Source organism: Phaethon aethereus, assembly GCF_964289735.1.
Source record: "Phaethon aethereus genome assembly, chromosome: 1".
NCBI classification, from domain to species: Eukaryota; Metazoa; Chordata; class Aves; order Phaethontiformes; family Phaethontidae; genus Phaethon; species Phaethon aethereus.
In genome coordinates, this window is record NC_138575.1 from 42,100,570 (window position 1) to 42,114,280 (window position 13,711).

Consider the following 13,711-nt stretch of genomic DNA (forward strand, 5'->3'; position numbering starts at 1 on the left):
AAACATCTCTGTCTCCTTCAGGACTTAGCTTACTGAATCTCATCATTTTCAGGTTGAAACAGTGTAGGTGTGCCAAATCCATCCAGAAAGTGTTAGAGCACCCAAAGACTCTTCTCATTGATGGTAACCTCTGGCAGTTGTTGCTGGATGTTGACTCAGCATACCAACCACATCTCAAATATTATTTACTGTTTCTTGAATTGAGATGAATTTCCTCTGCAGATTCACCCTGTGGAGTTTGAGTTAGAGGATAAACTTCATACTTTGTGGCCTAATGTTTAAAATGCTCTGGACAGACAAATACATAAAGAGGCAGTGGATCTGAGTTCATGCATTTGCTTAACGACTGTATTTCTGTGAAGGCAGCTACATACAAGGTGACAAAACATGATCTTGGAAGTTGAAACTGGCCTTTTCTTCTGCAGCGCTGGTGGTCAGTATGTGTTTCCTTTTCTAATGCTGCCTTTTTTGTACTGCCTCCTCCCATTCTGTAGGCCTACATTTGGCGTAATGGATCTGGTATACAATCAAATCAAAGCTATACCTGAAAAACAGAGTGGTGAGAGGAAACAGCAGTTGAAGTAGCTGATGAAATTGCTTAAAAACTCTAAATCAACTGTCCATCTGCTTGGCAACTTAAGCAGGTGGTCATGAATATCTGGTTTGGCACTTCACTGAAAAGAAAATACATATCCAATTCTCCTTCCTGATACTCAAGGCCATTGGTCTTCCTTAACTACAAACTGCTAGAATGTTTATGTTGCTTTGTAACAACAAAAATTGTCAGTCAGTGTGAAAATTTCTCAAGCACAGGGACAGAAATTTTGCACGAACTTTGACTGAACATGCAGAAAATGAAGGGGTTATGAAGGTAGACATGGAACTGTGACATATTCACAGCTGATAAATGTAGGAAGTGTTGCAGGCCTCCTTCAACAAACTATGCACATAATTGAAGCACACATGCAGAGATGCGAATTTAAAAAAAAGCAATCTGTTAGCTGCTCAAGCTATTTACAAAAAATTACTGTGGGGAAGAGAGAAAGAGAAAGAAATGTTGCTTTCATTTGCAAGTACTCGGGAGACTTCCTGTGCTATGACAACTTAGTATTTATAAGCATGTAGACAGAAAGAACTTGCTTTTGGCCCCCAGTGGATCTTTTCTGGCCTTAAGGTATTTTACTGAACCTTACGTTTCCTCATAGATGATATTCCTCTGTAGTTTGTTAAGCTTCACCCTGAAATATATTCTATTAGAACTGAACTGCTGGTAGCGTATATGCTGGTGTTCTTTGCCTTCAAAATTTGCCCCTATTTCTTTTTCCCTAGGGTGCGCTTTCCCTATAAACCCAAGTATTGCGCCTTGCAAATGCTTGTTTTGTCAGGCATGAGAGATCACTTATCTCCTTTGTATTCCTGATGGCTAGTAAAGCTCTATATTTTGGAGAAGATATTGCCAACAAATTTGTCAGGAAAATAATTTGCAGATTTGCACACCAATATTAAGCTTTATTCATGTAGATTTCTCAGTCCATAAACTGTTTGAATGGCTGTCCCAGAACAAAGGCGATGCCTTTAATACTGAGGCCTTTGATCTTGTCTGTGTAGTAATTATCAGTTTTGGCTTTCATTGTGCTATTCCTTTTCTTCCACTGTTGGATGTTTTCCAGTTTTTTAATTTTAGTTCTTTTCCCTGGTATTTCATACTAATTTTTAGAAATTACTTCTATGTGACTAACTTTAAGGATTACATTATTGCCATGCTAACTTGTACTCTTATATTATGCCTCAATATGATATTGTAAAATCTCCAGCAGCAACCCCTTTCCATTCCACCATTGTTTCCCCGTTACGCACAATAAATTTTTAATGGCTCTTGCAGGTACAGTTTTTTCTGCCAAAAAATGTTATTTCACAGTTGCTTTCTTTCCATTTAGAGGTAGACTAGGTGGGCATCCTGTTGGAGATAAATATACAAAGAGTGACCACTACCTTTCCATAAACCATGTTCCCTAGAACAAGGTGAAAATAAACCAGAACCAGAAAGTTTTCTTGTGGTTAGCCAGTTTTTTACTCCTGATTTTTTTGCTAGGGAATGACTAACACTACAGATCCACATTAAAAAAATCTCCAGATTATTTCCATAAAGTGGAGGAATTGCTATAGGTGGAAAGTTTCTGACCCTGTTACCCGTAACATTTGTGCTGCTTTTACCTGAAGCAGTGAAATTTGAATTTTCACAATGACTAAATGTTGGCTAAGGAGGGGAGAGCACAGAGAAGGGATAAGTCTTTCAGGACAGCCTTGTACCAAACAAAGTCTTTTTGGCAAGGATTAAAAGAAGTCATTCCTATGAAGAGACAAATACTTGAATTTAGTGACCACAGATGTTCAGGAAATAACCTGAAAACGTAAATCTTTGAAAGGCATGTTCGTCTGATAACAGCGCTTCTGTCCCTGCACCTGGAAGCATTCTCAAGAGTAAGAGGTAGAGCAACCAGAAATAATTGGCATGTTTTTTCTTCCCAGAACGGGTCTGGTCTACCAGACTTTGACTATCGACAGTACAAGGAAAGCTCTGAGCAGAGATGAAGAGATGGGATTCCAAGTGGGCAGTAGGAAGATAAGGAGCAGAGGGGCTTCCTGCTTGCCTTTAAAGAAAGACACAAATTTGAGTGGAAGCATCTCTGTCCTTATTTCAGACTAGGCTTCTGCTGCTGTCACACCAACTCCTGCACAGGCAGCTACAGACAGTTTCCAAGCGAAGCCTCAAGATTCACCTGAAGCCCTCTTTTCCTTACAGGCAGATCACAGTCTTTGGCTTTTCTCTTGCGGTTGAACTGCCTCAGAGGAAGGTCATCTTGAACAACGTTTTGTCATTGTTTTGTGTCTAGCTGCGAACCTGTCACCTACAGTGTTGACAGCTCGCTGGCCTCATTAAATGCATTCCAAGATTGATTTTTCTTTACAATTTCTGTGCTAGGTGTTTCTTTAGTCCTGTAGGTATCATGTTAAAACAGATCAATTCCGCTGTACTGCGTATTGTAAAATAATTAGGGAATAGAGAGCCCCTCTTCCATCAGTGTAAAGCAGTTTGGTCACATGTATTGGCCTTTTCCCCTTAACGTGCTGATAGGACTTTAATAGCTGAGGTAGTGTTGCTTCAACATAATTAAGGCAGTTTTAGTTTCTGTCTGCATTTGTTTCCTGTTGCCTCTTCAAGCTGCAGGCCTGCTGTCAACCAGCAAACTCAGTTATATTTGAGTCTCCTTTTGAAATCTGCTCTCAGAGGCTTTGTAATAAAGGGAAAGGTGGGAAATATTTTTAAAGCCTTTTAGTTCAATAAATTTAGCTTTATAGGTCAAAAGCTGTCTTAATTCTCACTGAAATGCAGGTTTACATGTTTTGAGGCATACTAGCTAGTTCCAATTGTATCCCAGAGTGACGGTCTGCCATAAATTTCAAGGAAGACTTTTCATGGTAACTTGAATGAGCCATCATGAATCTAAAATGCTGCTTTTCAGCCCTTCAGGAGATAACCAAACAGAAAACCAGATTCTAGCCAGTTCTTTTTATATCGTTTGTATTCTTTTTCTTATAGCTGCACTTTATGTTTCCTACATGCTGATTTTCTTGATTCCAGGTTCTGTATTTAAAGTATTCATTTGTGATTAACAAGGGTCCTTTTACTGAGTTAATTCCAAACAGTAGCAATCCACTCCCGCAGCTGTTTGTCAATTGTGATATCCAAACTTGAATTTGGAGACAGGTCCATACATCTGTGTGTTCATACCTGTGTGTATTTACATACCATTCATCTAATGAAATTGGGGCGCTCTTGCTGACCAGTAGAGAATGAGAGTGAGGTGTAACCAAAGCATCTACAATCCTTTACACATCGGCAGTTTTCCCATGAGTAGGACTGTCATAATAATTGTTTCCCTGCACCCTTTTTTCCCCATTAAAAAAGGGCAGTTACTAACTGTGTATGCCTGAGAAAATTTGGAAATGAGCAATAATATGAACAAGTCATTACTTTTCCCTTCGCAAACCTTACCTCACGCAGCCAGCTGAGAACACTGAGCGTATTGGGTAATTGGCTTTCCTGCATCCCGTGTTTTTAATTGCCTGAATATACAATCAGCTCAAGGTACATTTCTTGTGCTCTAATGAATTTTAACATAAAAGTTTATTTCCAGATGGGTGAACACTGGAAGAGCTTTTTGTCTGTCTTATAAATATAATTTAAATTAACACAATGATACCAAAACCTTGCCACCCAAGAAATTAAACATAGAATTTATTATGTAATTGTGTGGTTATTTTATCTGTGGACATCAAGGTGATTTTTCCAAAAAAATGCATCACTCCCTAGACTTTCTTTATATTATGGCACTAAGTTGACAGTAATTCAGGAACTGTTGTAATTTAGATAAAGTTTGAGATATGTAATTTCAGGTGAAAAAAACTTATTTAAAATTTACGTAATTTTTAATTCACTCTTTGCATTTATTTGTGACTTGAAAAAACAAGTAAATGAAGCTCTTCTTTCCTGACACAGTCTTTTGGATTAGAGATAACTATATGAATGCAATATGAGGAGTTTTTAAGGCATGTCATTTCTCAGCTGCAAAAGTCCTACCTAGTTTCACTGTACAAGTAAGTGCAGCACAGTTCATAGAGTATACATGAACATTTAATTAATGTTGCTGCCAGAGTAAATATGCAGCAGTTTTGACTTACCTCTGCAATCCGCTATATTTATAGAAGGTATAGAAACAAATTAGTATGTTGGATGTTGTTTGGGTTTGCACCTGCCTCTGATGTGGCTATGACTTTGACTATGTCATTTAACTTCTACATGCAGCTATTGTCCCACTTGTAAAGAGAAATAATAATGGTTTCCTTCAGATGGAAGTTACAAAGTTTGTAGAGCACACGCGCTCTTGAGGAGAAAGGATTTCTATACCAGAAATATGAAAGACAATGCAGGCATCTGCTGTGACACTTCTGTGTGCCCTGTTCATTGTCCTGTCCCACGATGACCTGCCGTGTGAACTTGGCGCTAAGAGCCAAGTGACTTAAACTTCACTAAATAAAGCAGTAAGGACTGTGTTTACCCATCTCTGTCAAAAGTTGTTGTACCTGCGTATGCAATGAGCTTCATGATTTGTAGCATCCGTATATTTTTGTGATTGAAGACTATGCCATTTCACCTCTCTCCCCACCCCTCGTAAGTGTGAGTGAATTGTCATGATCAGAATTGCAGTCTGCACCTACAGATACATTTCAATTAATTTAATAGTCTTTAATTTAATTACAGGCAAGTTTCATTGCAGCAAAAGATCTCAAGTCAGAGGGATCCCTGATGCTAGAATTGGTTCCTGTCTCTTCCATATACCTGTTCAAGATTGCAGGAGGTTGTGGTGGCTTACATTCAGACCAGAAGGTCTGATTTTAGTCAGCTGTCATATAGAGGTTGCCTCTGATATCTGTGCATTGATCTGTATTGTTGTAAATGTGTATTTGTCTGTGATATTGCTGCGTGTGCTGTATTTCAGGAAAAGCAGAGATTTCTGACAGATGTCCTACATGAAGTGATGTTGCTGGATGGTTTGGCCAGTTCACATCCAGTATCCCAAGAGGTGCAGCAAGCCACGGATATTGACAGGGTGTTTGACTGGATCGCCTATAAAAAGGTGAGACTAACTAAACCTCTCTGTATATATAGGTATGTCAGTAGCTATTAGAAGATCATAATCCATCTGTAAAACAAATACCATTGTAAAAATACATACACCACAGTTGGTTACTAGTTGAGAAACTTTAATATGTGTGGAATATATTTGGAATATACTACAGTGATTTTAGCCAATTATATTCAACACAGTTGGCGTTACTAAATGTTATAAGTAAACTTGGGAGGTTGTCAGAATCCAGCAAGAAGATTTGGGTTTTTTTATTACTATTTATTTTTTGTCAGTGTCTGAATTGTGTTAGATGCTTTAAAAAGGAGAAGGATGTGTAGTCTTTGTCCTACTTAAACTCTCTAGAAAACTTTTCAAGTACTAAAGTTAAATGTAATTTTTTTTCCTGTTTTTTCTATGCATATGAATTTTTCTATCAGCTAGTGAAAACTCTGAAGTCATTGCTGGACAGTGAGAGTGAAGGAACTGCCTTGTGGGGTGGTGAAGGAATATATATTAAATTCAGGCAATTTCAAACTGTGTTTCAATGATACAAAGCCTTTTGGCCAGCTTTGGAACTGACCAGCTTCTGCACAGAAGTGAGAGGGCTGCGCACTTCCACCTTCTCCATCGTATGACTGGGCTTGCTGTTAGTATATGGCCCAAAAGCTGGTGGCTACCATCATACCACGTGACGATTCTCTGCTACATGGTGTGACGTGTAATACGGTGCCCCAACTTCATGACCAAATGCGCTTGATGTGTGACGCAGAGGCTGCTACCTGCAGCCTTCTGCTATGAAGGCCATACTGGAGCTCTCTGCTGGCGATTCAGTATTATGAGTCTTTTCACTATCACCCTTGTATTTGATAACAACGTTTCTTTGCATCATTAGCTGCCTGACGTCAGACAAGACAGCAGCAGCATAGCACTGACTTGCCTACTGACCCTACAGTTTAGACAGTGCTCATTCTGGGCTGAATAGAGGTATATCCTCTTTTATAGTTACCAGCTCTTCCCTTTCAGCAATAAATTCAAGTTGATCCTTGTCTGTGAAAGGATCTTAGACCCTTAAGGATGGGCAAATGTGAGTGTGTGTATGTCTGTGTTATAGGCATAGGACATACTATGCAGACACAAAATACTTGGGAAAACATTTTAAAATGCTGGAGTTGCTCAAAAATCTCTTCGCTGGCTTTGAAAACATTACTCTTGGTCAATTAAGCTATAATAGCCAGCAGCTTTTAGCATACTGAAGTATTCTCTTTGTTTAAATGTTTCAATCATCTGTTTACTGATGATAGCTGAACCTCGGTAGATTCAGAAGCTTATCTCACATCAGTATCTTAATATTTCAAGCTAATTATTTTTTCTAATTAATATGATAATAGTAATATCACACAGTAAACTGTAATACTTGACACTTATCTTTTCATCTTATGAACACTTTGCAAACATTAAGTAATTCTCATTTACATTGAAATGACAAATAGGACAGTAGGACACATCTGTATACTGTTAGCTATTTTACGCTGGCTAATAGGATCGCTTTTCCTGTGCGGATTAGAGTACAAACTCTGTCTTGTATATCTCCATTTAAAGGTGCCTTTTTCAGTGTACCAGTGGCCACGCCAGGTGGGTATGGCAGTATCTCCACTCAGCTTTTCTGATGGCCAACTCTTCCTGAGCCCTAAGTGACATTGAATGTGTTCATATCAGGGCCTGATCCTGTCGCTTTTGAACCCAGTTAACAGATCTAGCAAACCACTGAGGAATGGCAATGAAAGAAGTGAGGAGATGAAAAGACCCACTCCTTCACTCATGAATTTTTTGTTTTCTTGTCTGATAACTTGTCTGTCTGCTATTCTGTGTAACCATTCATCCTTTTGTTTTAGATACAAGCAATATCTAATAGGAAGAAACTTTCCCAACTGACTTCATAGAGTCTCTTTTCACTGTTTCTGTATGTTCCTCCAAGCACCTGATACTGTTTCCTTCTGAGGATAAACTAGAGCAAATTTAACATGTTGTAGATTTTATGTTGTTTCATTCCTACGTAACCTTGTATGCATACATGCATAGTTTGCACTTAAAATCAACTAGGGAAACAAGCTCACTTATTGTGTAGGTAGAACATTTGCCTATCCTTCTAGCTCTCTAGTCTGCCAATATAAATGCTGTGATGAATGATATGTCAATAAAGTCCAAACTGTAAAATTATACTGAAAGCTTTTACCTCGTTAGGCATGTGCTCAGATATTTTCAGATGACTCAAAGGCCTCCTCACACCATGAGCCCTGCTGGAGGGATATTGTTGCTGGTGTTTTGGGGATGGCTTTTTGGTTGTTTGCTGACTGATTTTTTAAATTGCTGTCAAGTATTAAGTTCTTGGGATTTTTTTCTGTTGACTCCAGTAAACTTTGGATCAGGACCATCAGTGAGGACTTTTCTGCTGTCTTAAATAAAATGTTCATTTTTAGATAGTCTAGCACTATGTGCAGTACCTTTTCCCTAAATTTTTTTTCATTCTCTTTTAATTCTTTTGCAAAATGTCCACCTTGTGCTCCCTGTGACCATGGATTGTCCAAGTGATCTCTTTTCTCTCTTGACAATTTTCTGCATGATATTGAAATGATGAAACTTTCTCCCATCTAATTTTTGTTCAGTGAAATGACAGTCATAGAATGTCATTGTCATTTCATTGTCTTTACTGTCATCAATATAGCATAAATCAGTGAGACACCATTAAAGTGCCCATCTCTGCTGGACGCTCAGCTGTCATTTTAAAGGTATGCTCTTATTCTTTCTCTTTCTATGCATCTCTTCAGAGATGACCATTGAAACCATGCTATTTATGTGCCTTGGAGCTGAATATTTTTTTTGTTTCCACTGTCTTGTCCTCGGTGATTGCACATGTTAAGAAATCTCATGACAGAAACCCCTGAAGAATGATATTCAGGTAATCCCACAAGCAGGGTGAAACAGTACATAGTGTTTTTCTACTTAAGCTGTTGAGGGTAATGTTTTGCGTCTTTCAAAAGCATCATACTAGTCATTCTTTAGATAGTGTGTCATCCTCCACTAGGGCCACAAATATATAGAGAAAAATGAGAAGTCGTGATAGTTCATTAGTAAACAGTACTAGTCGATGATTCAAGGCTCTCAAGTTACATCAGAGAGTGGATATGTCTTCCTAGTGCAGCTGGAAGTGAGATAGTGTCCTCCCACGATGACGGGAAAAGTAGTTACATCCCAAGTGCAGCAGGAAATATAGCCTGTTGAACACAAGAGTGGATCTGAGAATTGTTAAATCAAAGCAAAAAGCGTGACAGCCTTTCCACACCAGAAATAACTGACAGCAGGAATCATAGCCCTGGAGAGCTGCATCAACAGAAGAGGAGAGAGTGCAGCAAGAATAACATGAGGAGCAACAATCACCAAGGAACAACCAGCTGTAATAAAATGGAGAAACAAGACAGCTGCATCTCAAAGGGACCAGCCAGTCCCAGAGCAGCATGAGGGAGAGAGATCCCAGACAGAACTAAAGGAGTCATAGCCCTAGATGAGAAGTCACAGCCAGATAAGAGAAGGGATGAAAGGGTACCGAGGACACTGTAGAGAGCTAGATGATATCTGAAGTTGTTTCCGTCAGCCTGCTGCATGCTTTGAAGTGTGTTGGTTGAAGATCCTGGCAGCAATCAGAGCAAGCAAGGCCAGTATGATGGAGTGTAACTATAAAAGTACCCCCAATAGAATATGTCTTGGCAAGTGACAAACAATATTCAAAACAAGGAAGAGGATGACTGGCATAAGGAAGAATATTCTTTTTTTTCCTCCTTGTAAGCAAAATTAACCTCAGCAGTGAGATCAGTTACTGGTCCTGGTTTCGTAATGCAAACAATTAATTATTTGCTAAACCTTTGTATGTACAATTTCCTTTTCCTTCTTAATTCTGTGCCACTTCTTTAAAAATGATTTTTCCTGCTTTCTGTGTCTGAGTGATGGAAGGAAGATATGTTTCTAATAGTAATAAAGGGGGACTGTGCTCCCTGCCTCCCTTCAAAGGCAATGTTCTTGTTAGGAAATCTGTTCAACTGAAAATTTGCACAAAGGAAAATGCTCAGCTTCCCTGTATGTTGTAATAACAGTCCTGGCAAAAGAGAATTTAAGAAATTGAAAGCAGTGGCTTGCTCACCCTTTTGAGTGCAATTCTCTGAAAATTTACAGCGTAACGGCCAATGTGGAGAAACAGGAGGGCTAACTGTAGTCACTGGAAAGGCTCTCTAAAAACTGTGCTTTACTTCTGTTTCTCGGGCACTGGGAAGGATATTGGCACTGTAATAACACAATAAAACAAAAAAAAAAACCCAAAACATCTGTTCTGCCCAGTAAAACCAGGTTTGGTATCAGAGTGAAATCCACTCAGTTCATGAGTGTAATGAAATTGTGGCAACATGTGTCTATGAAATGACCACAGAAAAGTGAGAGCAGCTCATAAACAGTGAATGAAACACTAGATAAATAGTTATAAATAGTAAAATAGGTTTTATTTTTAAATAGTCACATAACTAAATCAGTAGCATAAGATAGCATCCAGCTAGTTAAAAGTCTTACAATACAATCCAGGTGGCTTTGCAACCCATTATTCCCTTACAGCAGTGTAAAGGGGGAGCTTTTTGTTCTTCCTGACTAATTTAGCCGGGATGTTGTCTGTGAATGCCATTAAGTCCTGGGTGCACATTCGCCTGATGCTGGTTTCTGTTCCATGACTTGCGAGTGCAGCAGGTCAGTGCCCAGGTTACAGAAGGTACTTTCAGGAGCTATTTGTTCGTAATGCATTGTAATGGAGGAATTATCTTACAATGAAAATAATTTCTTTCTGTTTGGATAAAAAGGTTGTAAGTCATTACTGCTTTCAATAAGAAAGCCATAGAAACTCAGAGTCAATGAAACCTTTAGGTTCAAGTGCAGAGCAGCCCAAAGAGTGCCTGACTTAAAGTATGCAGGCTGTCCCACTCCAGCTGGTGGGTTCTAGTGCATAAAACTAGGCAGGTGCTTCAAGATACTTAAAGTACCTATTTTAAATCACAGAATCATTAAGGATGGAAAAGATCTTTAAGATCATAAAGTCCAACCGTCAATGCAACACCACTATGCCCACTAAATCATGTCCCGAAGTGCAGCGTCCACATGTTTTTCGAATACTTCCAGTGATGGTGATGCCACCACCTCCCTAGGCAGCCTGTTCTAATGCTTGATCCAGTCTAAACCTTCCCTGGTGCAACTTGAGGCCATTTGCTCTTGTCCTATTGCTAGTTACTTGGGAGAAGAGACCAACACCCACCTCACCACAACCCCCTTTCAGGTGGCTGTAGAGAGCAATAAGGTCTCCCCTCAGCCTCCTCTTCTTCAGACTGAACAACCTCAGTTCCCTCAGCTGCTCCTCACAAGCCTTGTGCTCCAGACCCCTCACCAGCTTCGTTGCCCTTCTCTGGACACGCTCCAGCACCTCAATGTCCTTCCTGTAGTGAGAGGCCCAAAACTGAATACAGGATTCAAGGTGTGGCCTCACCAGTGCTGAGTACAGGGGCATGATCACTTCCCTACTCCTGCTGGCCTCCCTGTTTCTGGTACTGCCTCAAATAAGGCATTTGAGCACCTTCCTGACTAAAAAAAAAAAAAAAAAAATCTTATTGACCTTTTACACTGTTTAGCATATACTAAGAGTATTTACTGAAGAAGAAACATATAAACCACTGTGTGGTATATAAAGAGCTACACACCTACAGTGCTTCAGGAGCATTACATTCCACATGCTGGGGACAACTGTATTTGGGTTTGATTGGAAATATTAAAAATGGAGCACAAATGTTAATAAAAGCATTTTATTTTAAAGAAGAGCTCATTAGACTAGATTGCTCTGTCAGGCTGATACAAGGCAGAGCAAGCGGGAGGATGCAGACTGTGGTGGTTCAAGGCTGTCTTCTGCTTGTTCCCTGTTGAAAGGTAACAGCAAACAGCAGCTCCCAAGGGCTGGAAGAGGTGATCAAAGCAGAAATGGCAACGGTGGCTCAAGACATTGTGCCCTGCCATCATTTCTCGTACTTCTTTCACGACTGGGAGTATAAGGAATAGAATAGCACATCCATGCCTCAGAATCACAGAATCACAGAATCATTAAGGTTGGAAAAGACCATAAAGATCATCAAGTCCAACAACCAACCCAACACCACCATACCCACCAAACCATATCCTGAAGTGCCATGTCTATACACCTTTTTTGAACATTTGCATTGATGGTGACTCCACCACCTCCCTGGGCAGCCTGTTCCAGTGTTTGACCACTTTCTCAGTAAATAAATTTTTCCTAATATCTACTCTAAGATGTTTCCATGACTTAAAATAAAGCATTGATAAAGTGGTTGTACACAGAGGTACCAGCCAATACGCCAGAGTTCCTGAAATGCACTGGCCTTTTCTGCTTCTCTGACTCTACTTTGTAACGGTTATTTTCAGCAAAGGGCCAAGCCGAAAGTACCCTCGTAAGCCGTTACAGGTACTTTCTGTTTTTTCCCTGAAGGAGTCCAAAAAACAACAATGCCCGAGTAAAGGCAAGGGATGACTTTTGCTGACACACATCCCAGTTCAGATCAGTTAAACAAGAGCAACAATTAGAAGTACTAATGTAACTTGGAACAAATTGTAAGAATTAGAAATAGAAAATAAACCGGAGGTAATGAAATAGACGAAAAGGAAAAAAAATTGACATAAGAATATGATCAATATTTTGATCAAAATTTGATCATGCAGGCCTGCAGTACTTCTGTTCAGGAGGGAGCTCTCTGGAACCACCTCTGCCACACTGTTTTGTTGTTGTTGTTTAAAGGTATGTTTAAGTACTGGATAACTTCTGCAGCTTAAAAGAGGTATTTTAAAAAAGAGAAAGTACGATGGCATGTTTAATTATAGTTAGTTGCAAATCAGTCTTAGGCAAATGGATTGAGATTCTTATGTGGTATCTAGCGAACTGAAAAAAAAGGTATATTAGTTTTCATGCTTCATGGAAACAAACCTGGTCAAACAGACGTGATTTCAATCTTTGATGAGATTAAACATGTGGTTGCTAAAGATAAATTATGTTGAGACATAAATTTTTAAAATCTTTGTTTTATTACGGCATAATACTCTAGTTAAAAAAGACCAGTTCTATACCATATCACTACAGAACACATTGGCTGGATTAATAGATAGCTATCAGATCAAACTGATCTCCAAGCTAGTCATCAGTGGAGAATCATCACAAAATCTGACTTCTATTTTACTTCATTTGCTTTTGGATTCTTTGTGGAGCTGGTTGGTAAAATGGTGATGCATTTCCTCTTTGAAGTGAAGTAACTGTGACCATGTAAACACTTCTGTAAGTACTCATCATAAAAGGGAAAATCTTTTCCCATTACTTCTAATGGAAAACATGGATTTGTGGAGCCAGTTTTATTATTACAAGAGATTCTTAATATAGTGGATATTAACATATACTAGTTTGTTTGCTACTTAAATTCTGATGTTGGCCCATCTATGTAAATAATGTCATCAACCTCTTGTGTTTGTCCATTCTTGAAGATTTCTTCTTACAAGCAGTTAATGAAAAAGTATAACGTGCTTTTGTCCTTGCCAATGGTGTCAGTACATGTAAGAGAGATTTTGGTGGCGAGGCTAAATAAAACTCCTGTTGTAAATGGAGTCCCAATAGCATTTTGTCTAGGCAACTGATATGTTTTCCTATTCAAAGAAAATTATGTGACAATATCCACCTGAAGAACATGATCAGTTATGGTCATTTACTCCTGAATTTTGTTCTTTGTGTCATGTTCCTAAAATTTGCAACAGAATTTATGTCTAAGACAAACATTTCACCGAAGCTGATCTTACTATCTGACCATTTTGGTATTATCCAGCTCTAGAACAGCTGTGTTTGTCAGAATAGAAAATGATTATGATTTCCCAGTGAAAAGCTCTCCTTGAAT

At 39.0% G+C, this 13,711-nt stretch overlaps 1 protein-coding gene across 1 annotated transcript in view; it reads left to right on the top strand.

Moving 5' to 3' along the window:
* Positions 1-13,711, top strand: part of TRHDE (thyrotropin releasing hormone degrading enzyme) — a gene marked incomplete at its 5' end in the record, with an annotated part of 213,735 nt that overhangs the window by 96,132 nt on the left and 103,892 nt on the right. Inside the window, one exon of the mRNA XM_081996334.1 lies at positions 5,562-5,699. Within this exon, the coding sequence (XP_081852460.1) occupies positions 5,562-5,699 (138 nt within the window). The remainder of the gene's footprint in view (positions 1-5,561; positions 5,700-13,711) is intronic.